This window comes from Halichoerus grypus, chromosome 4, assembly GCF_964656455.1.
Source record: "Halichoerus grypus chromosome 4, mHalGry1.hap1.1, whole genome shotgun sequence".
Taxonomy (NCBI): domain Eukaryota; kingdom Metazoa; phylum Chordata; class Mammalia; order Carnivora; family Phocidae; genus Halichoerus; species Halichoerus grypus.
The window spans coordinates 191,646,061-191,670,223 of NC_135715.1; the positions used below are offsets into that span (position 1 = coordinate 191,646,061).

Genomic DNA, 24,163 nt, shown 5'->3' on the forward strand with positions numbered 1-24,163 from the left:
AATGACCCCATCGGCGCACACGGGAGGACGGACACAGACAGGCCAGGCCGTGGGAGGTGACCAAAGGCATGAAGTCACACCTGCTTCTAGCATCACTGCTCGGTGCCCTCCAAACATAGTGAGCGTCAGACTGAACACCAGTTCAGAACATTCAGAGCCTGTGTGAAAATCACACAGACATGGAGATCTGCGTATAACGTGCCCGGATATGCAGTCACCTGGCATTCCAAACAGCGCATCAGCACCAGAGGACGGCTGGGGAATTCACCAAGGGTTAACCGTGTCAGGACACAGCGTGCCTTGCAACCAGGAGCAAGAGGTGATGTGTGTGTGGGGGGGGTGGCGCTGGGGGGCATGGAAGAGCAGAGGGCACAGAGGGCCATTTACAGAGGGAAATGCAAATTTGCTAGTAATACCTAAGTGTACCTGATAAAAGAAACCACAGTGAAATGAGGAGCTTTGGGTTTTTTTCCACTTCTCAGTGCTGCTGGCCTCACAGCGAAGTGATCAGACTGCCTGATGATGAGGAGGGGGTGGGGGAGGAGGAGTAGGAGGAAGACCCAGATGGAGGAGGAGATGGCCCCCTGGTCCTTCACAACTGTGGTTGCAGGAGAGTGGACAATGCGGAGCAGGACAAGAAGCAGAGTGTCTCAGTACGTGGAGTAAGGACGTTCCTGAAAGTTTCCCAGCAAATCAAACCTGGGCATTAGCTGGCCTTATCTTCTCAAAAAACACCTGTCAATGTGGACCCACTTTCCCTCCACAGGAGAGATGCTTGTGAGTCCCCTGCGAGCACTCTAGGGACAGGCTGATCCCAAGGATCGTGCTTCGGGAGCCTCTGACTCTCCCTGCTTCAGCCATACCCCTGGCTGGCATCACAGGCTCCAGAACTCAAAGAAGCACAAAGAACAAATGCTCCATCCCAGCAGGGAGAGCATGAGATAAATCCCAGGGACAGGCAAGTACAGCAAGACGTGGCAAGGGGCAGCTGCCCCACCTGGAGGGGACACTGGCCCCATCAGCCCTTGTACCCTGAGCCGTCACCTGTGTCCTCACAGGAAGAGGTAGGTCGCACGACTGACACGTGGTCCCTCTGCCCGCTCAGGGTGGGAGAAAGCACCTTACAGGCCCTCTTGGATCCAGTCAAGACAAGCCCACCTCCCTGAACTCAGGAGGGTTCCTTCTGGCATGAATAGACTACGGGGACGCCACGGCACCTCCCTGACATGTCTGGCCAAGACCACATTACAAGCGGGGGCAGATGATGACCTGGTCACAAGGGCGGACCCCCCGTGGCCCTCCCGGCCCCTCCCCCCAGGGGCGGCGGGCACGCCTGGGGTACACGTCCTCACACCTGCACACGGGCGTGGCAGAGCAAACCCAAGTGACACGGAGCCACACGTACTCAGCCCTGCGTACCGCAGAGGGACCTGCTCTCCCTCGTCATGCTTTACAGGAGAGAATTCAAAGAAGAGCCATCATCCTTCTAGCTGTTTACTCATCTCTCAACGGATTCTGCCGCTCTATGCGTTCTCATCTGCAGGCTATTGCTTATTCTCTTCGTGTATATTGAAATCTTGGCGCTCTTATTAGTATCCTCAATTCTAACCCGACACGCCTCACAGAGCAGTTCTTCTGACACTTAGGAAATACTGAGGGAGTAAAAAAATTGTTTTCTCCTCTCCTTCTTTTTTAAAGTTTGTATTTGAATTCCAGCTAGTTTACATCGTGTTATATTAGTTTCCAGTGCACGGTGATTCCACACTTCCATACATCATCCTGGGCTCATCCAGATCCCTCCACGTTAAACCAGAGTTACAGAACCAATAAAATACATTTAGTACACAAATACCAAACATCTCTAATTTTCACTTTTTAAAAAAAATTAATTCAGGCTGACTATCATTCATTCGACAGGGTTCACAGAGACCTAACTACGTGCCAGAGTCTGGTCTGGTCGATGGGGAAAGAGAGGTCAATAAAAGAGACAAAGCCCCCTCCACACAGGAGGAGGGATGTAAGGAACAGGCTGGTAAGTACAGACCAGGCGGCACGAGGGGCCGAGCCAATGGTGTGGAGCACCTGCCCAAGTACAAGGGGGCCCAGGCGGAGGAGAAGGTGCTTCTAGACACCACCCATCACTACTGACTCATTTTTCTCCTGCCCCACTGGCCTCTGAGGAAGGCCCAACTTCACAAATGGGACAGACAATTACTTTCTGGATCAGGTGTTGGATCTTTTAACTCCAGCCCTTTGAGCCATTTTTTTTTTTTTTTTTAAACAAAGTGAATGATGGGGCTGTGCTTGTAAATAGCAGCAAACAGAAATGTCACTGTGTTCGCTCCAGACTGCTCAGAGAACAAAGACTTGCCTTCTATTGGATTCTCCCTTTGAGTCCGTGTGTCTTCGATTCCTAAATGTAGTTAATCTAAGTAAAACTTACCTGACTAAAGAGCATGTGTTCATGCCGAATGAGATGAAATGCCACAAATTCTAAGAATTCACTGTTCCTTAGAGCAAATAGCGTTAACTGGTATCAATAAGTAAAAGAGAACTGCAGAATTATTTAAAATTAAAAATACTGTAAATGTTTACAAATGTAACAAAACTTTAATTAAAAATTCAATAGGAAATTCACTTTTAAAAAACCCCAAGAAACTACACAGATGCCTTGCACTGCATTTTCAAATGCTTACAAATGGGAGACGCCCCAGGCCATTTGCATTCCCCCACAAATGCCCTTTTAGCTGGTGCGAACAAGGCTCTCCTTCATGGGTGCGGAGCCCGCCCGCGGCCCCGCTCACATTAAGAGCCCCCGAGTGGTGTCCACCACAGCGGCCTGCCAGGCCTGCCTCCTCACAAGGCCACACTCAGGGCTGCAAAGCCTACACGAGCGTGCCAAATACCCAAACTGTACACAGTTTATTATTAATAATAAAACCTGACCACCCAAATCCACAAATCGAAAACCACCAGGGCTGCTGCTAGTGACGAGCGTGGAGGGAAGCAGAGAACATTCCAACGCTCCAGTTGGGGCGGGGAAGATGTCTAGGAGCTAGTGAAGAAATTGTTTTTGACATGTAAACAGATCTAAAATGTCTTCTGAAGTCAAATCTTCTCACATTTTGTGAGGCTTAAGATGTTATTTTTATTGGAAGATTCAGGTAAACTACGAGGAACTAACTTAGCCTGAGCTGCTTTTTAGCAATCTGGAAACCTGGTATTTGTTGGTTAGTTGTGGTACACACCAACTAGCTGATACTTACAGTTTAACTTCCATCCTTTGATAAACGACTTCCCTCCTCCAAAGCAAAACCCGTCAAGTAGGATACACAAGTGAGGCCCAAGCAAAGCACAGGAGACTGGAAAAGGGGGCAGGACCCGAGGCAGGGGCATGGGTGTGTGCAGCCCCGCCGTGGCTTTGGCCCCCCCAGCCGAAGCTCCTCTCACAGGGCTCCGATAAGGACCGGGTGCCGTCATCTATGGGGCTGGGTTCCAGAACAGAAGGCTGCCTCCAATGGAACACCATGGAGCCCTTGTGGTAGCCAGATTCCAACACAGAGCGAGAGGACTCACCTAGATGCACGGTTCTCAACCCTGGCTGCACACGCGAATGATCCATGGAGTTCTAGAAATGACAGTGCTAAAGCCCACCCTCCACTCCAGACCAGTGTACCAGCACATCGGGGGATTTTCCCGACACCACATGCTACCACTCACGGGTGGCCAGCGCCCTGGCCACACCTCGGCCAGGAAGGTCCCTTGACACAAAGGAGTCCACACACACAATACACGCAGTGGTTGGGCCAGCACGGGGCTGTGGACAGAGGAGAGTGTCATCGAGCTGGCAGGCTGGGTGGTGAGCGTGATGCGTGTGACCACCCCATCTGCCCCGTCAGCCCGCTGCTGATACAAGTCTGCACTCAAAGACCAAGGGTGTCTGTTGCCAACCCAAATCTGCAATTTAGTTCTCCCTGATGGCCTTTTATCCTTGTGCCTGGAATCTAGACCGTGGGCGATCACAGCCTGTAAGCTCCCACCTCATCTGACTGGCGTGATATAATGAGGTACACCCTTCAGATCTAGGAATTACTTTCAGATATCGGTACAAAAATTAGATCTCATGCAGAATAAAAATTCTCCTGATAGGCTTTCTACGTTGAAACTCTACCAGACCATTAAAATAAAAATTCATTTAAAGCATATTATTTCAAGAGTAAAATACGCTGTAGTAACTAACGATCATAAAAGTTGGTACTTTTATGTATAAAACCAATTACTAAAAACTTACAAATAGTTAAATTGGAAATACAAAGTGAACACGAAAAAAACACATTGGCTGCATACGTTAGGAAAAAACAGCAGCCTTTTTGAAAGAGAACGTGTACGCGAACATACACAATGCTGCAGGGACTGTGCCCTGATTCGGGTCTGGAGAGGACCGGCGGGTCAGGCCGCACTGGGAGCGGGGGCCACCAGACCGAGGACACAGAGCAGCACGGCGGAAGGTGTGTGTAACACAGAACACCGGCAGGGGGCTCGGGGCCAGAACGTGAACAGAACCACCCAAGCCAAGAAAAAGGGCGACAACCCACCACAAAAATGAGGGAGAGGCTTGAACAGGCAGGCACTTGACACGGGACAGGAGAACGTGCTGAGCCTCGCTGGTAATCAGACCATGCGGCTGAAGCCAGCGGGATGAGCGCTCACAGCCAAGCCCAGAGTGGCTGACGGCAACAAGTGTTGGTGGGGATGCGAGCAGTGGGCGCTGCCCTGCGCAGCTGGGACAGTGATTGAGAAACAGCTGGGCCTCACTGTGAAAGGTGGGCCCGTGCATTCCCTAAACTTCAGCTCTAGCCCCTTCGCACCTGCCCGTCTGCACCAGGGGACGTGTCCAAGGACACGCATGTTGGCATCACGCGTTACAGCTCTGGTTAGGAAACCCAGGAAACCTACTAAGCACAGGATGGGCCACAGCGGTGTGCCCGTGAGATGGGCAGCAGGCAGCAACCAACATCAGTGAGCTCTTGCTACACAGGACAATGAGGACACACTGCACAAGCGTGACGGTGTGAGAGAAGCAAAACACAAGGGCCTACGTATTAATGAGTCCATTTATATAAACCTCAAAAGCAGGCCAAAGTGCCTTGGGTGTGAAGTGCCAGGGAGGAGTTCCTCGGGGAAGGAGGCAGGGGCAGGGACTGGAGGGCACAGGGGCCCAGATGCTGCTCCTTTCCTGGTCTGGGAGCTTTATTGGGAGGCGAGCTTACAAACAGTTCCCTACATATTGGAGGGCGTGTACTTTTTCTGTATGTATCGTACACCAATATGACAGATTCTTAGATAATTTCAAATAACAGACTTTACAAGAATACTTTAATACACCTCATACTGTCGTGAGAATGCAGATTAAAATCTAAACAACAGGCGGTTAAGATGGTTTGTCTAGATGGCTAACCATTTTCAGTAGTTGAAGATAACGGATTTCTCAGGTTCACGTGTGTTACTGAAGTACGCAAGAACCACTATTTCTGCCCCCAAGCACTGGAAGAGTCAGTCACCCTACAGTCCCCACACCGAAACCCGATACAGGAGAGAAATGCACGTCTTGGCTTCTATTCAGTATCACCAGGGATCAAACAAGTTCAGCGGAGCACCGAGTCTCGGGTGGAAATGAACAGAGCCTGGGAATGTGCGACCCACTCACTCTCCTGTCTGGGTTCTGGGTGTGTCACTGGAAGTAAGCTACCCAAAGAAGGAGGCACGGACGCGCGTGTGGGACAAACGGCTTCAGCCTCAGTCTGCGGGGATGCAGCCCATGTGGAGCACACACCAGCCTCACAAACCCTGGTCCTTGCTGAGCCCACGGGAGGCGCCCTTGGTGCACGGCCAGGCACGCCGCAGGGGGCTGTGGTTCCTCCCCAGGGACACGGGAAACCGTCCCCCATAATCTTCCAAAGGGAGAACGGCACATAGAATCATCTCCTTTCCTGGAAGATAACAGACCATACTGGTCTTCAGACACCCAAGCACAGCCACTAGAAAAAGCAAACGTTGGGAGTCAAGAGAGCAAATGTGAAAATAGGCAGTGGGCCACCGCGTCCCCACTCAGCCCCTGGGCTACGCCACAAGCCAGGCCTGGTTCTAAGGGGCTCACAAAATGCTTGCAAGAGAAAAGAACTTTGAAACCTTTGGGACTGAACTCACAGGTGAAGCCAGTCTGCACCTGCGGAGTATGCTTCCATCAAGCCAAAGGTGGTGCTGCCCACCCCGAATGAAGACACAGATACGGACTCCACGCGGCTGAAGCTGCGGGTGACACGGCGAGCTCCGCCCGGGGGCCGCTGCTTATGGGGCCCGGAGCATGAGGCCCACAGGAAGAGCCGCCCCGGCGAGGCCCCAGCGCCCGCCCGGGACCTTGCCCGCACACTTACTCTCTTTGCCTTTCTCCTTGTTCTTGAGCTGCTGCAGCTTCTGCTCCCGGTGCTGCTTCTCCAGGTCCTGCTCCCGGCGGTGCCGTTCCAGCTTCCGCTGGTGCTCCAGCAGCTCCTGCTGATGCTTCATGGCCAGCAGCTCCTGCTGATGCTGCGGGCAGGGAAGGGGGACACAAAGACGGTCAGGGCCTCGCTCCCAGGTGGGGCGGGGCACACACGCGCCAGGCGTCCCCACGCGGTGCCGGCCGGAGTGAGGCGGCCCTCCGCACGGCCAGCTCCTCTGCCCCGAGGCCCGCGGCTCTGCCCGTTCCACACACAGAGTACGGCTGCTGACTCTGTAAGTGGTAAAAACCAAAGTAAAAACCACTGAGCTGCTAGGAGAAAATACCCACGAAGATCTGGATGATCTCCTGAGTTGGGAATGGTTCTTGGAGAGCGACATGGTGGAGCAGGATGTGGCGTGGCTGCCTTGGAAAACTGGGGAAACCTCCTCACCAGGTTAGAAGCACGTCTGCCCCAGGAGCCAGCAACCCCGTCCCTGGCCGTGGGGACACGTCTACACACAGGCCTGGACGAGAAGGGCACGGCGGCTTGCTCGCGACAGCCTGGCTGGACGCGCCCCAGACGGGGGCCAACCGTGCGCCCGTTCGCTGGAAACCCACCCAGCAATGAGAGAGAAACACGGATGGGCTGTCAACAAGCAAAACGCACATGTTTGCGGCCCCTCCTGGGTGGGCAGCCGTCCTGCTCCCTGGGCAGGGTGGGGGCGGCACTGGCAGCCCAGCAGCCCCGGAACTTTCTAGCAAGGAAATCTAACACACGTGTCCTCCCAGATCCAAGCCATCAAGTGTCTAAGACAGGGACAGATCAGCACATCCCTCTGGCTGTTCCCAGGGATTATGGTGCCCACCCAGGTGACCGGCCAGGAATGTCAAGGCACGCGGAAGCCAGCAGGCCGGGCCTGGAGCACGACGCTTGGTGACAGAAAGGCAGAGGGCGGGGAACGTGCAGTGAGCAGGACTGGGTGGTGGCCGTGCGGGCAGGATGTGCTGTCCTGTGAGGAAGGCACTTTACTCTCAGAACAACAGCTTACAGCAGGAGGAAACGGACAGGCTCCTGTGAGGAGCAAACCCTGGGGGTTAGAGGTGCAGGCAGGGGTGACCAGGATGCAGTGGGGCCTACAGGACTTTGTCCCCAGCATCGCTGCCCAGGCCCCCGCGATGTGCTGGAGGGTCGGAGGGCAGGGGAGCAGGGAGGCCACGCGACTTTCTGCTCAACTGTCCCTGTGCCCAAGAAAAGTCGTCAACAAGGAGACATGTGAACCAGCCCTGGGTGTGAGCGTGTGCGTGAATGTGTGTGATGGAGCCGCCTTTTCCGTGGGCACCGCCCTCACAGTGACGTCTGGCTGCCACGGGGAGCAGGCACTGTGAATCCCGGGACACCCGGATTCCTGCTGGTCCCTTACCAGCCAGCTCAGTGCTCCTGTGCGTGCTGTGCCCGCCCCTGCCAGCTCTGGGGGAGCGGGCACTGGGAGCCCCCGTGCCAGGGAGGAGGGTCCAGGCAGCAGAGAGTGCACAGGTCAAGCATTTTCCCACCAGAGGCCACAGGGAATGAGGGAGAGGTGCCACCACCAGGGGCCCCGGCCGGCTCCCTGGGCCCATTTCCCACGATGCCATCCATCGCCAGAGCGCAGAATTACCCAGTTTCTGTTACCAACCAGAGCAACTTGTAAATTAAGAAACCAGGATTTCAGATTGCTTAGAGCTCTTTTCTGTGAAGATGTAATGTGTCATCCACCATGCCTGTGGCTTCTGTGAGGTTCAAATCATATTACACCAAAAATGTTAAAGAAAAAGAACATCATTATAGAAATTTATAAAATGAAAATTGTCACTCATTCTCCAAAGAAAGCCTACAACTCAGGAGTGGGAGCATGCGTGCTGGCCAATAAAAAGGACATTCACCAAAACCTCAGACGAAGCTAGCACTAACAACTGATGAGCAAAAGGAACAAACCACCGACTTATAAACGCGGGCTGTGCAAGCGGGAGTGGGTGCGGGATGCCTGGCCCATGCGCCGGCCTAAGGGCAACGTGCCGGCCAGACCTTCCGGCCATACCCCCCCAGACACTGCTGCAGGAGGCTCTCTGCCCAGCTTCCGCAGACACACCCCACGGTGGCCCTGGACAGCCGGCCTCCTGGCCTCCCGGCCCCGCTGCTGGGGAAGTGGCCTGATGGCCAAGCCGCACGGGACTCAGAGCCAGGGCGGGACATGTCAGCGGGGCCTGAGCTCAAGCCAGGCCTGTCTGGTCACACACACAGCACAGGCCCAGCAGCTGGGTGGTATTTCTCACTGCAGCGGACCCACAAACTGGGCACAAACCCGGCCACGTCCCACCTTCTACAAAGGGGAAAGGGACTCATTTCTAGCCAGGAACACAGGGATAGAATAGCAGAGAGGCAGGGGTAGCTAGGCCCAAAACCAGTGCAGGAGGGAGGAGGAAGGGGAGAGGTGTGCGGACCCCACACAACAGTGCGCCCTTCCCATGGGAGACGCAGCTCGCGGAAGGCAGGCGGAGCCCAGGTGTGAGGACGAGGGCTGGCAGCCAATCAGGCAGCGGTGTGTGAGGGCAGGGCTGTGAGGAAGGGGTCCTGCTCAGTGCCCACCCGTGGGGTCCATGGCATGGACACCAACACTTTTCAGAGCTTTCCTATGAAAAAACATCACAGTCCAAACAGGCACCTTACATGAACTGCAGACAGTGAGACTATCAGAAATGAGCCAGTACTTTCCCGGCCGTGGCTTCCGGAGCACTTGCGGGGGTGCTAGGCGAATCCACAGGGCTTGGGAGAAGGGATCCTGCCGGAGGGCCACACAGCTATGTGCAGAGGTGAAGGCACCCCCCGACCCCGGCTGCAGCAGGCCATGGACAGCAGCTGGGGGGCTCCGTGGTGTCAGCAATCTCCAGACACGCACAACCCGGAGCGCAGCCCGGTGCGGCTCCGGCCGAGAAACCCACACAACGGTGTTTTGAACAACAGATCTTATAATCAAGTGTGCCCCCTCTCCTGGTATCACCCACACCCCCAAACTGCCCACACACAGCCCTGGGTTCCCTTCCAACTGCTTGGTACTCATTTAATGTGCAAATGAGGAACAGGCAGAAATTCACTGAATATAGTCTCAAAATATTTACTTTTCAGCCAGAACCTAGAAGGAAAGCAAGATCTTTTCCATTATCATTACAAAAACACTGAAATAACCATCACCAGATACTGGTGATTAAAATTCACAGGACGATCGAACTCCCAGAAAAACAATACTGTCATGGAGTTTTCATGAAAGTAGCAATTACAAATTAGGACTTGATTCCCCCAAAATGCCCCACAGCTACCCGGCAGGTCTCCATCCCGCTGCGTTCGGAGAGGCGCTCTGCGTTATCAGATGAAGGGGGCAGGAACGTGTACGGGAAGCCCCTAAACCGAAGGCCCTGAGAACAAGCCAGACTGTGGCACCTGTCATCCACGGTGTCGCCACACGTCAGGCCCGTCCCCAGATCTCGTGACAGAGAGATCCTCTGTGCTCCCAGCTTCTGGGAAATGAGGAAGAGGTACGAGGTGAGGGACACCCGCTCACTTTCCTGTACCCACTTCCAGCGCGGCAGGGCGGCTAGGCCCCCCCGGGGGGGTCCTCCATGCCCTCCCTCCCCGGGGAAGGGACAAATGTGCCCCACGAGTGCAGCCTTCAGGCTGTGAAAAATAGGACTCAGAGAGATGCTGATAAACGCACAAGGTCATTTACAGATGGTACCTCACTAGCAGAGGTGAAGATCAGACTATTCTACGGGCGGGGGAGAAGTGCTGAAAAGGTGTTTTTTTTGCAGATTGAAACTATTATGAGCAAATTAAACTAAGATGTGCACCACCTAATTTTTCCAAAGGAAAAAACCAGTAACAACAGATGCCATTCCTCTGACCAGAGTTTAATACTGAATTCCTGTTTAAGCCGACATTGAGCTCAGGATAAAAAATTAGATCCTGAGAATTCAGTTTCTTTGACTCTGACTTTGGAGTTTAACGACCACACTGAAGTGGAAACCCAAACAGATTTTTACTTTTAAAGGTGAACTGAAACAGAGCCCTGCTCCACCGAAGGACAGAATGGCGACAAGTCCTCACGCGGCACTCCGGCCGAGGAGAGAGTGCTTCTGGGGCCCAGCGAGCCGGCTCCTGATCGGCCCAGAGCATCGCTCTCCTCACGGCCAGTGACAACGACCGGCCCACGCGGTGGCAAGCCAGCTTCCAGGAAAGTGTGTCAACACCACCGAAGTCCATTAGCGTGGGCACTGCTCACCGTGCTGCTCAAAATCCAACCCCCCTGGCCCCACGGTTCTGTGAAATACTCAATACTGACACCGGGGCCGTTTATGAAGCCACGTTCCCTGGGCCCCAAAGTGCCCTGCGTCACAGGCATGCTCTGCAGCAGCCCATCAGGGTGACCGTGGGCCACGCAGGCACCAGGGTTGGGGGACAGGCCCAGGGCCACAGCCTGCTCAGGGTCCCAAGGACGTCCCATGGCCACACACTCAGGGAATGTGGAATTAGGCCCCAGGAATTAGCAGTGGGCTTCTTTTTAAAGTCGAGGGTACCTTCCTGATTTTAAATGTACATGGAGACTCCTGTGGCCAATATGAAAAGAAGCACAATAAGGAAAACTATCCCAACCCGACCTCTCAAAAGATATGGATCGATGTCTGGGGGTCCCGTCAGCCCAGTCACACCACTAAATCCTGGCTTCAGACAAAAACCAACCAACTAGCCAACCAACCATGAGCGTTTTCCCATCTCCCTGATGTTAACTGGCCTCCACAGAAATATCCTCGAGCTGGACTTTAACCACTCAGGGTCCAACGTGCTTTGCACCAGTCTGCCCCTACCATGATGCTAGGCCCGCAGAAATGATGCGTCCCAGGGCCTGTGGTGAAGGGGGCACACGGGGACCCCCCAGCCAGCCTCAGCTGCGCACCTGCTCCCGGGGCTCATTCCCCGGCACTCCGCACGGCCCCTGACCGCTGAAGACAGCTGCCTCCCACTTCTGTTTCTCTTCCTCCTTCGCCGGCAGCCCAGGCTGGGGGGATGGCATACCTAAACCCAGGACAATGGGCCAGGAGGAAGGAAGAGCTGACCAGGCTTCACAGACGGCTGGCTGGTGCCCGGGGCCGGGACCCCCGTTCCCACGTCCGCACGAGGCCAACGTGGGCCTGTACTTCTCCCTAAGCACGTCCCCCCGGCCTTCCTCACAGACAGATGCTTTTGAAAGGAAGGGGACAGCGAGGTTGCCTGTCCCCAAGGCCTGGTATCTGCCATCACGAAACAGAAGGAGAGACAGATGGACACGAGTAACTGCCCTTGTCATCTACTTCCCCGTGTAACTTGGAAAAGGTTAAGTCAAAAATGAAGCACAGACTTTAAGTGCATTCTTCAACACTGTAAAGGCCTGGCATGCTCAGCGCTCAGAGGAGCCCGCGGGGAGGTGCCGGACCGCAGGTGGGAGCCCATTTCCAGCTAGAACCGGAACCGGAGGCTCCGCAAGCTACAGCGCGGGAAGCATGTCCTCTGACTTCGGTCAAGATGCTCCGGGGGCTTCTCACACAGCCTCCCGCTCACTTTCTGGGCGAGCACAGGCCGGGCCCAGGGACCCCCATCGGCCAGAACACAAGGTTTATCGAGAGGAACATAAATGGGGAGTCTCCTCGCAACGTGGGCGCTGGCTGCTGGCCTCCAGAAACACGTGCTGTTTGGCCGTGGGTTTTATTGAGCATTTGGGACTGAGGCGTTGTTCCCCATGGGGTCCTCAGAAATGGGGCCCTTTCCATCTTTAGCTCACTGGGTTTCCTGGTTCAAATCAAAAGGGTGCGTTCAGTAAGTTCAAAACCATTCTCCCGTCTTGCCTCGTGGCAGCACCAGCAGTGGGGTCCAGAGCTCCCACCCACAGCTGGACACTCAGATGTCACAGAGACAACCAGCGTCAGCCCGCGGCACAACAGTCCCCACGAGGAAGGTGTGCATCACAAGCGCCCAGCCCTGGGGCCCAGGCCAGGCGCACCATGGGGGGAGGAGGAGCCAGGAGGAGAAGGGGGCGCAGGGGCGGAGGGGGGGCACCGAGGGCAGGGCCGGTGCAAGCCTGGCTGGCTGCACACCTTCCACCCTCACCCATCAGGTCTCCGTTGCTAGAACTCTAGGTTCTCCGTCAAGGCTCGGCCTCAGAAGCACCTCGTCCTGAGACCTGTGCCTGGTCCCACTGGTGGCAATCCTGGCTCCTTCCCGCCCACAGCTTCCTCCCCTCCCCCCTCCCCGGAGTCACCTCCCGTGAGGGCTCCAGGCTGTGTAAAGCCTCCACCTGTGACTGAGCCCCTTCCCCCTCTGCTGCTGCAGACTGGCATCCTAGGCCATGGCAGGCGAGGGAGCCTGAGGGGGTCACAGACCCGATCCAAGGCAGCGTGCTGAGGAGCAAGAGACCAGAGAGGGGAGCCGATGAGAGCACGCTGCAAGTCTCTTCTGCACAGCACGGGACAAGGCTTTCTCTGTAGCGTGTGAAGTTCTCCCATGCCACCTGTGGGAATACACAGGAAGTTCCGCTACACTCTAGAAGGCACGATGACAGGTGATGCCTGCTAGTGTTATGGGCCACAAATGCCTGGTAGCAAAGGAAAAGCCGGGCCCAGCCTAGAGCTGGAATGTCGTCAACAGCCCTCGGGGCAGCGGGTCAAGCAAGGCCATCCACCTGCCTGTAATGACCGCCTAGAAACCGAAGTGGCTGGTTTAGGAGCGGTTCCTTCCGTCAGCACACTGACCGGGTGCAGGCAGGTTCAGGGATGACGCAGGACTTTGGGTAGCACACAGGGCGAGCTTTCCCAGGAACCCGGCTTGCAACAACCCATTAACCATTGCCTCAGGTGACCTGGAACCCCGGGGCCTGGGGCAATGTCTCTTCAGCCACCTGGGACAGGTATTAATGAGAGTAAACATCACGCCTGGGCTCCCAGGGCCATAAAGCCAGGTCTCCTTTCAATGTGATCGCTCTCCCTGCAAGGAGAAGACTCACGCTCTCAACTAAATGGCTCTTAGGACTCTCTCCTACCCGTGGAAACAGCACAAATCACACTCACAGATTTCATATCTATATACACACACGCATAGAAGTTGGGCCTTGTGAGTAAAAAAGGACAAGCAAATTCAAACAGTGTGGGGATGATTTTTATTTTTCACCTATTAGACTGGAAATACCCTTTGAGGCTGGGGATCGAGAGGCCTCTGAATGCATCTTTAGAGGAAGCACAGGTGTCCCCACTTCCTTTTGCGTTACATCACTTTGCTTTTAAGAAAGACCTACGTTAGTACCTATTTTCAAAAGAAACCTGAAGAGGATTTTCACCTTTATGAGAAAAGGTGAAAAGAACACGTATGTGGAAAGCATCAGTTCTGCAGCGAGCCGTCCCGGGGGCAGCAGCACCCACCCCCCCCGAGCTCCTTCCCGGGAGCCTCTCTCGGCATGTTGGCGTCCAGCCGTCGAGCTCTGAGCTGTGTCTGGGAGCGTCTGGGCTTCATCTCCATTGATTTTGTGCATCTGTTAGCAAGTTGTGTCCTAAGTACCCGAAAAGCCTAAGAGAGGTGATTTTCTAGACCTGGGAACACTCAAAAAGGTTTCCATGTAAATTAGTGGTGATTGTTTCCTTGCTTTACACCATTTTGGCTCTCGAAAGTTTTCATCATATAGCTATGTATCAGGCATGCCCCAAGTGTGTGCTGGGGGGGGCCGGGGGTTCAGCCCTACACGGGGCATTACTAATACTCATGAGACCCTCTCAACACACGTTTGCATTCTCCCTCTTCATACCCTTCCCAGGGGCATTAAGGCCAAAATGCAGGAGAGAAGCTTCCAGAAGCATGGAGTGCCACTAGCAGCTGTCCATTTCCAAGACCTGCCATAAGCTGGCCCTGGGTACCCTTGAGCCCAGACCACTTGGAAAGCAGAAAAATGACTCCACCCAGGATAGAGGGGTCCCAGCCAACACCTCCTTCCATCTGTCACCCAGGCTGTCCTCAGGCCGGGGACGGGGTTTGCATCCCCCACAGTGCTTGCGGCTCACCCCGCCCTGCCCTGTTCTGTCTGTTGGAGGTTTGGACGCAGTTCACGGCTCCAGCTCACTCTGCCTTTCTTATTAGAAACGCAACAGAATGACTGATGGTTAAATCAGAGGTCAGTTACTTCTGAGTTCATATTTAACCATCAGTTTACTTATCAAGATCCATCCCCAAAGGTCCCTATTCTTAGAAAAGCCCAAGGACAGATTGCTGCTCACTCGCCTGAACACCTGCAAACGTTAGGGAATTAAATGGAGCTCATTTTATTTTATTTTTATTTTTATTTTTTTTAAGATTTTATTTATTTATTTGACAGAGAGAGACACAGCGAGAGAGGGAACACAAGCAGGGGGAGGGGGAGAGGGAGAAGCAGGCTCCCCACTGAGCAGGGAGCCCGATGCGGGGCTCGATCCCAGGACCCTGGGATCACAACCTGAGCCGAAGGCAGACACTTAACAACTGAGCCACCCAGGTGCCCCTGGAGCTTATTTTATTTCTCTACCTCAGCGGCATTATCCGACATGTGGTACGTAATATTCCTACAAAGACAGGGTGGTCTTGACTTTTATCCATTTGACTGGTTTTCATTCGAGAACTTTATGTATATATGTAAATCAGCTACGTAACTAAGAAGACCGTCTGAGTTTGGGGGTTCCCCAGTTCCACTGTGGGGCTGGCCAAGGGGAAGGACAGTGGCGGGGAGCCCCCAGCCCCAGACACTTGTGTCCTACCCTTGTGCCCAGGTGCCTTCTATGAAGCCCATCAGGTGTGCACATGCGGGGTCTGAAAACAGAGCCACATGGCACCAACCTCGCCTGCTGGTAACACGGCCTATTTCAGGTACCTTGCTAGCGGCACACAACCCTGAATACCCAGACGCTTGACATTTATCGTTAGTTCCAGACAAATATCGTATGGTGCTACTGATAGGAGGCGCCTAGAAGAGTCCAATTCATGGGCTAGAAGTGTGGCTCCCAGGCTGGGGGCAGAGGGGGTCAGTGTTTCTGCTTGGGGAGATGAGGAAGTTCTGGGGATGGACGGTGCTGACAGCTGCAGGACAGTATGAGCATCCTTAACACCATGGACTGCAACGCAAAGATGCAAGAGTGGTGAATTTTATGGACTGTATATTTTCCTGTAATACAAAAGTGAGCCGGGTTTACCGAGCTGCCATGTAACTCGGCAATCCCAAAACCAGGTATCTCCCCAGAAGAACTCAACGCAGATGCTCCAACAGAAGCACGTGCACAGACGTTCACAGCAACACGACTCACAACCACCCGAAAGCGCCAACAGCCCGACTGTCCATCCACTGACGGATGGATACACAGACTGCGGAACAGACACGCCGAGTATCATTCAGCCTTAAAAAGGACACACTGAAGCAGCTACAACACAGACGAGCCCTGAGAGTCTTGCACTGAGTGAAAGAACCCGACATAAAGAGCCACACGCGGCGTGACTCCGTGCACATGGCCCGACCAGAGCCGGTGAACTCAGACCCAGAAAGGACATCAGTGTGGCCGGGGCCAGGGGGACGGGGAGTACCTGCCTAATGAACGCAGGGTTTCTTCTGGGGGTGGTGAAAATATTCGGAACTATATCGTGGTGATGGTAGTACAATATTGTAAATGTACTAAACTGTACACCTCAAAATGGTAAATCATAAATTTTGTGTTATGTGAACTTTACCACAATAAAAAAAGGAATGAGGAAAAAAATAAGTATTTTCCATAAAAGAGAAGGAAAAAAACTGAACAGATGTTTCGTATGGGGAAACGTCCTTCTCCCCACTGGCATGCTGTGGCCTGCTCTGCTCTCGGACGCGCTCACGGAGCCCGGACAGAAGCACTGGGGCAGTTCATGGGAATGAAGCACAGAAAGGCAGAGCCTCGGTCCCCGTTACGCGCTCCATCCTGCCTGACCAGCATCAGGAGAGCATCCTGAATTGGCAAGGAAGTGAGGCGCCATTTCAACCATTTAGAAAAACCCGTGGTTCACGTAGATACCTACTTGATTACGAACAGAATGAACAGCCAAATGACAGCATCGGATGGACACTGAAATAGTGCCCTTAACTTATAGAGAATACTCATATACCAAAAAGAAACAGCACGACAATAGAAAAACAGCAAAGAAAATGATAATTAGTAGCAAAAAATGAAAAAAGTCAATAAACATATAGAAATATGGCTGCCCACAATCGAGGAAACACACACAGGATGTGAGACAGGTTGGAAACTGAACGTGGAGAAGTGCCAGCAACGCGTGAGACCGCAGGGGTGAGTCATGGCCCCGCGCCCCCGGGAGGTGCAGTCCCTGCGCGGCTGCACCCTCCCCACTGGTGGGAGAGGGAGGACTGGCGGGGGCCTGGGGGCGGGGGTGCCGCCTGTCCTGGTTCCTACAGCTTTCCTATCTTGCCTGTGGAATCAGCAAGTGGTGATGGGGGTGGGGGGGGGAGACAGAGCTAGACAGACAGACACATGCTCACTCGGGACTGGTGTGGGTTGTACATGGCACCAGGTAACAAACAGTACGGGTGAGCACTTGCCCTGGGTCGGCAGTTCCACTTCTACTCTGTCTGGACGAGTGCATGATGCACGCATGAGGATGCTAAAAACATGCGAGAAACTGGAAAGGACCTTAATGGTCAAGTACTCAAGTATTTTTGCTTATTTAAATTCATTATGGTTCATTGTGAGACTACAATAAACCATTAAAATCATATTTTTGAAGTATAAGCAACAATAGAGAGAAATGTTAGCAATAAACAGAACACACGTCAGAGTACGATCCCAATCCCATAGAAGTCCACACACACACACACACACACACACACACACACACACACACACACACACACCAGATGACAGGGACTCACTTCAAACGTCAGAGCTTCCCTAGCTCCCAGCGCTGGAGTAACATTTTCCTCTTTGTAATCTCCAATTATTCAATAATTAACGGTAACAAGGTACACGATCAGAGAGAGATTTTCATGTGCAAACGTCCCTTGTGAAACGGCAGTGCCCGGACGTCACCACAGGCCCTGCTCCCACACACATGACCCAGGGGTCCCGGGGCCCAGGGACATTGGGGCCTCCCGGGGTGCAGAGGGCTTGCCCCTCGACAGGCCGCACAGGAAGGTCTGCGGGGACGACTCTCTAAGGGACCCTTAAAGAGGAGGTCAGCGTCTGGGTGGCTGTCACCTTGGTTCCCCAGTGGCAGCCGCGGCCTTGTGTGTCGGGGGCAACCCCCCCATTAGTGCTCACAACGTCCCGTCGGTGAGGCTGAATGCTAATGAGTTCCCAATACAAAAATATATTTGCAAAAAATGAAAAAAAAATACATTTATAAAATATCACTGCCCGTGGATGGAGGTGAAGGGATGCATGTCCGAACCCAGAACCACGGCCAAGATGGTGACTCTGGCTGGTGCTGGGGGTTTCCAGCATCCCGGCCCACAGCCACGTCCCGCCTCCTCTTCATGGTGCTCCTGACTCAGTGAGTGCTGTCCCGGTGCCCAGTCCCCTCTGAACCTGGTTGGGGGTGCCCCTGGAGAAGACTATTGCACTTTGGGCCCCCGTTTGTTGCAGGCCTCCCAACGTCCATTGCCTTGGGCATATTTCCATATGAATTCTCACCTTGGCCTCGAGACTTGCCTTGGCCAGTGGGCAACAGCATCTATGATTTGAGATTCTGCTTAAAACATACTTGCCCTCCCGTGAGCTTGGAACTCTGAAAGCAGCAGATAACCCACTGGCCCCTAACTGCCTGCCACCCAGCAGACCAGAGAGTGAGGCCATTCCAGGTCACCCAGCCACCAGCTGGCCAAAGCTGATCACGGGAGCATGAGAGCAAGCCCACACCCGCAGAACAGCTCCAAAGACCCTCAGCAGACAAAACGCGGGCTGTACTAAGCGCTGTGTCTGGGCGGTTTGTTACGCAGCAAAAGCTAACTAAGACACTACATAGCAGTCTTCAAGGTCCCTCTGAAATGGCAGCCGTCACCCCTCAAGCAGGAAGGGCCTTGTGCTGGCTTATAGGATGCAACTATTGCCCCTTTTGCATAGCAGGAAGGGTCTTGTGCTGGCTTATGCCCCTTTTGCATAAAATGAATGCCTAAATCAGTGATCCTGACCTAAAGATGTACCACATTCAGATTTCAGATACCTTAAAACATAAAAATCACGTATGGCATCGTTACACTTAAAAATAACATGCGTGCGGCACAAGACCCGCAGGACTGGGAGCCCTGAGCGTGACCACTGGTGTCTGCCCACAGGGATTTGCATCAGGGACACGGGGACCCAGCCGACGGGAAGGGGAGGAAGAGCCAAGAGCTGAACCACAGGCCACGGAGTCACTGTGTGGTATGTGTAAGCAGCACGCACCCATGGACACAAGCATGGAGAGCCTGCCGAGTTCTTCCTTCAGACAGCAGCCCGAGTACCTGGAGGGCCCCAAAGTGGCAGTGTCCGCAGGGGAGCAGAGCCACGTCAGTCCTGCAAGGGGGACATCACCACATGGGATCTCTCCTGGAAGGGCACAGCTGGCCACGCGGGGACGGGGCACAGAACAGACCTCAGGCCTGGGATCCCAGCGGGAGGCAGGGACAGGCAGGCTTGATTAGGTAATGCTACACTATTTTTTGACTTAAAACATTAAAAACATGTATTTCTTTAATAACATTTTTTAAAATTAAAAATAACACAACTAACCCCCAAAACGGCAAATCTGGATAATGGTCTTTTAATCATGTATGCAATTCCGGTTGATGAAATAGTTAACGGTTTTCTGGGCACAAACACTCACCACCCCCAAACTCACACTCTCCTCTGCCTCGGTGATGCCACTCCCTTGGGACCCCTTTGCGCTGTCCAGGACAGAAGTGGACACGGTGCCCGAATCAGCCACGACCAGCAAAGAAACTGCATCACAGACAAGTGCGACCTTGAGCGCTGAAACTTACAAAGGATCTATTTACCCGAAGTCAGCAATTTAAGTTATAGTTTAAAAACTATTCCCTTTTTAATCATAAAATCCTATGCAAATTCACTGATGATTTAATGACAGGAATGAGATTGTATGTTCAAGGAATCTGACAAACACCACCGCCAAATGTCACCCACAATATGAAGGCTTATGAAGAGAGTTTCAATAATCCAAACAGAAGCCAACTGACGTAATAACACAATCACAGAGGTTAGACGGCTTTTACGATCTCCATTTTACATGAAAAAGTAAAACAAATGTGGACGCCTGGGTGGCTCAGGCGGTTAAGCTTCTGCCTTTGGCTCAGGTCACAATCCCGGGGTCCTGCGATCGAGCCTTATTTTGTGCTCCTTGCCCAGGGGGGATTCTGCCTCTCCCTCTGCCCCTCCTGCCGCTTGTTCTCTCCCCCCTCACAAAAATAAGTAAGTAAAATCTTAAAAAAAAATTTTAAAAAATGATTAAAATGCAGAGAACATGTAAACTTGAGATTCTCCCTGTGTTTTTGAAAACCAGGCCTAGAGCCACATCTGTGGGGAGGCCAAATTGGTGTAGGGGCCACATCTGTGGAAGGGGGCAAATCTGGGGGGCCACATGTGTGAGAGCCACGTGAGGGGGCTCCAACACCTCTTCGAGCATCCAGGCCTGTGGGTGAGGGGAGCTCTTGGGGGGACCCCTGGCATGAGGAGCACCCCGACAGCCAGGTGCTCCTGCATGGCCGGGTGGTACCTGCTCTGGAGCTTGCAGGTGCTGAGGTGAGGACTCAGGAAGGAGACTCTTCCATCTCCAGAGCAGTGACATGAAGTCCTGAAGCCCCAGGTGGGGACACAAGGTGTCAGGGAGGCCAGCCCCACTCCAGGCAGAGGCCCCAGGAAGGGGGGCAGCCTGGCCTTGCCCTGAAGCGGCGGCACTGACCCCTCCCAAGGGTCTTCATGGTTCTTGCTTCCTCGTCGACCCGATGATCCCTCTCATACATGGGTGGGCCTTGTCTCAATTTCTCACTTTCTAGTCAAAGCTGCAAATTCAGCTGGCACACACATACATCTTCCTCAAATCCCAGTCGGCACAGAAGGCCACCGCCGCCAGCTGGGGTACGGTCGCCCAGCCGCACACTGTGTGCAGGGCAGAACGCAGCTCCCGGGTTCTTCCCCCAGCCAGGCGGGGACTGGGCCCGCAGGGCAGCCAGGGCCAGACGCGAGGCCGTGCGTGGGAGGGGCCTCACAGCGCAGGGGTGGGGGGCACGCCGGGATGAAGGACCTCTGGGGGCACATGCGGCCGTGGCCATGAAAGGGATGGCCCGGGCTGGGCGGGTGGGCAGCATGTGCTAGCCACAGGAGAGCCAGGAGTCTGCTTTTAGGGCTCGCAGACAGGGATGGAGGCCACTACGTAGGCTACAGGGGGCCACCAGGAAGAACTCCAACAACTGTTGACTTCCGGCTGGCAAGTGACCATCTCCCGAGGCCAGGCTCACACAGACTCCTCTCCCGGCCCCAGACACCAGGGGCACACGGCTGCGCCCACCTGTGACACAGGACCCCCGGGCTGCTCGGAATTCTACCGTCAAAACCACACAGCCTGGGCTTCCAGCAGCTCAGGGACCCACCCTGGCCTAGGCTTGTCCTGCGCCGACCTGAGGAGGACGGCCTGGTCCGGGGGAAAGCAGCAGACGTAGCAAGCGCAAACCCACACCCCAAACACCAAAGCAGCGGTCAGAACTCCCAAGACCTGGGGCCTGCCGTGCAGCTGGCCCGCACACGCGGCTCCCATGAGGCCCGAGGACAGAGCTTTGGAGACGTGCCTTTGAAAGCGCTCACACATGGCTCGGGGCCTGAGGAGGGGGCCAGCTCAGGGGCACCCGGGGCCTGTGACGCAGCCCACCGAGCCAGGTGACACTGCTGGGCGGCCTTTCCCAGCGAGTCCGCCGGCAAGCCCACACACAGAACCGACACCACTGGCCCTGGCACACTGACCTTTCCCTCACCTTCTCAACAGTGACTATTAAACAAATACTCTGCGCACTACTGGGCGTATAGAAGGAGGGGAGGCTGAGACCCTGGGATGGAAGGAATCACTGGCTGGAAGCAGAAACAGACAGATGCACCATGCAGATTCTGCATGGCACCAGCTAAAGCCCGAAAAAGCCAAGGCTCAGCTGAGCAACGTCCACCCACGGGCCGTACAGATCTCCACTGGAAGGGCGTCCTGGAAGCATCCGGTAGCACCGCGTGTGGGCTCTTAATCCTCCACAGGCATGCTGAACCACAGAAGCCACCGAGCGCATGTGGCCACAGAGGGCGTGAAACTCAGCCGGGCCAGATGGAGACGTGCTCTACGTGGATGGTCTACGATGGTCTCCCAAGACTCAGTGCGGACAACATTTTCAATATTGATTACACATTGAAATACCTCAGAAATGTGAGGTTAAATAAGATATATTGAGATTAATTTTACCTTTTGGTAGCCAGGCTACCAGTGGTCCGCACTGATCCCTGCCTCTCCTGGTATTGCCCCTCATCTAGGCCCCTCCCAGGATGAGCTACGGCTGGTCTGCGCGACCAGTAGAATAAGGCAGGGCAGCGAATAGATCACTTCCAAGTCCAGGCCACAGGAGACCTTGGGGCTTCCACGTCGGACACTCGGGCTGCTCACCGTGGGGGGCTTTGTTGGGGACGAGGCCTGAGCCTCCTGCCCATGACCACATGGGTAAGCCTGCAAGTGGGTCCCACAGGCCTGACCGTGGCCTCACGAGGGACCCTGAGTCACGGCCACCGGCTAGGAAGACCCTTGTTCAGGCCACAGAAACTATGAGATAATGCATGTGTTTGTTTTGTTTTAAACGGCTAAGTTTGGGGTATTTTGTCACACAGCAACAGATTACTTATACAACCTGGGGTTTTCTGCTCTGTTTTAGGGTGGCTACTGGAGAGTGTAAGATCACCTCTGGACTTTTAATCTGCCTGCCTGTATCTACAGGACGGTGCTGCTCTACACGGTTCTCAACACAGTGGAGCGTATCACCCTCACAGGTGGTCTGTCAACAACTACAACTCTGCTACACGTCACCAACACATGGTTCTTTCCAACGCATTTAATTTTAACCCTGGGATCAGACTGCATATTTACAGAGACTACATACCAAAAAAAGATCTGTTTGTTTCTTAATAAATTTAAATGCAAAGAAAATATTAATATCTTTTTCCAGTTATAAAGGATCAATGGGAGAAACTAAGAAAAGACAAGTCCCAAGAAGAAAATAAAAATGCTTTGTAAATACACCACTCAGGTGATCACTGCTAATATTCTGGTGCTCCTTCTCGCTGGTAATTTGTCTATTTGGGGACACAGCTTGTATTTTTGGATGAAAGTAGACGACAAGCATGTCCCCTCTCTTAAGTCCGCTCCTGCACCGGTGACTTTCCCACGACACGCCGCCCGTGCCACAATTTACCCGACCAGCGTGCTGCTGCTGGACTCGCGGGCGCCTGGCAGTTTGGCCTCGGCATGGCAAGGAGTCACTGTGTGTCACCGTGTGTCACCGTGTGGGAGCACGCCTCGGCAGCGGCTCTCCCACGCCACAGGGAGCCTGGCGTGTGGGAGGCTCCCGCAGGTGCGCAGGTGCCCCGCAAACCGACTTACTTTTATGTGCTCGTGCAGCTGGGCCTCGTGCTGCCGGGAGAGCTGCTCGTGCTGCCTCTGGAACTCGGCGATGAGGATCTGCCTCTGGAGCTGCTGCTTCTGCTTGAGGGCCAGCAGCTCTTGCTGCAGCTGCTGCTCCCGGAGGGTGGGCTCCGCCACGGGCAGAGCAAACTGGTGGTCCAGGCGGAGGTCCATGGGCGCCGCCGGGGGAGCGACCTGCAGAGGCAGTGCGGAGGCCACATCCACTGCGGGAGAGAGCACAGCACAGAAGCGCCGGTCACTGCAGCGGCACGGCGTCCCCAGGCCCCTGCCCCCACCCTCCCCCACGCCACCGGCCTCTGTCAAGGGGTGCCGTGCGCTCGAGCATGGGGGGCACTCGGGACGCCTCTTCCCCGTCTTGCTTGACGGGCTCAAAACACAGGACCCGGGGGGCCTCGGAGGCCTTCCATTCCTCAAGTGCAGAGATCGCAAAACCGAGGGGCAGGTCAGGCCAGGATACACGCTCACACAGACACACGGCCCACCCCGCCCTCCGCCACGAGAGGCCCCTACTCGGGCCCCACGGCTATCCTGACGTCATTTCTGAAAGTCAACAGAGAGAGAACGAAAGAAAATGGCTCTAAGGAGAGCCGAACGCCAGTGAGGGGAGGGGCAGCCTGGCCTGTGCTTTTCTCCGTCTTTCTCACGAAGCTACTGAGGACTGTGTGCAGGAACCACAGGACAGCGTGCGCCCCTGAAGTGGTCCAGATAGAGGCTCGGCGGCCAGCACGTTTCCATGGAGAACGTGTTTACCAACCGCAGCCGATAACCGCTCCCCCGGCTCGCCTGCACAAGCACGCTCATCAGGCTATGTGCTTCTCTACAAGGACCAGAGAAATGGATTTTCTTCCCGGGACTACTGCACTGCTGAAAAAAAGCTCAAGTGATTTTGATTAGAAACAGAAGCTAAATCAATCTTA

General features: G+C 54.3%; 1 protein-coding gene across 14 annotated transcripts in view; it reads right to left on the reverse strand.

Moving 5' to 3' along the window:
• Window positions 1-24,163, reverse strand: part of HDAC4 (histone deacetylase 4) — a 296,598-nt gene that overhangs the window by 92,965 nt on the left and 179,470 nt on the right. For 13 of the 14 annotated variants that reach the window (XM_078071547.1, XM_078071544.1, XM_078071543.1 and 10 more), the window contains 2 exons: window positions 23,205-23,449; window positions 6,435-6,585 (listed from right to left, as the gene is read on the reverse strand). In XM_078071547.1, coding sequence (XP_077927673.1) covers window positions 6,435-6,585; window positions 23,205-23,449 — 396 coding nt within the window. The remainder of the gene's footprint in view (window positions 1-6,434; window positions 6,586-23,204; window positions 23,450-24,163) is intronic. The other variant, XM_078071554.1, reaches the window with a different exon arrangement.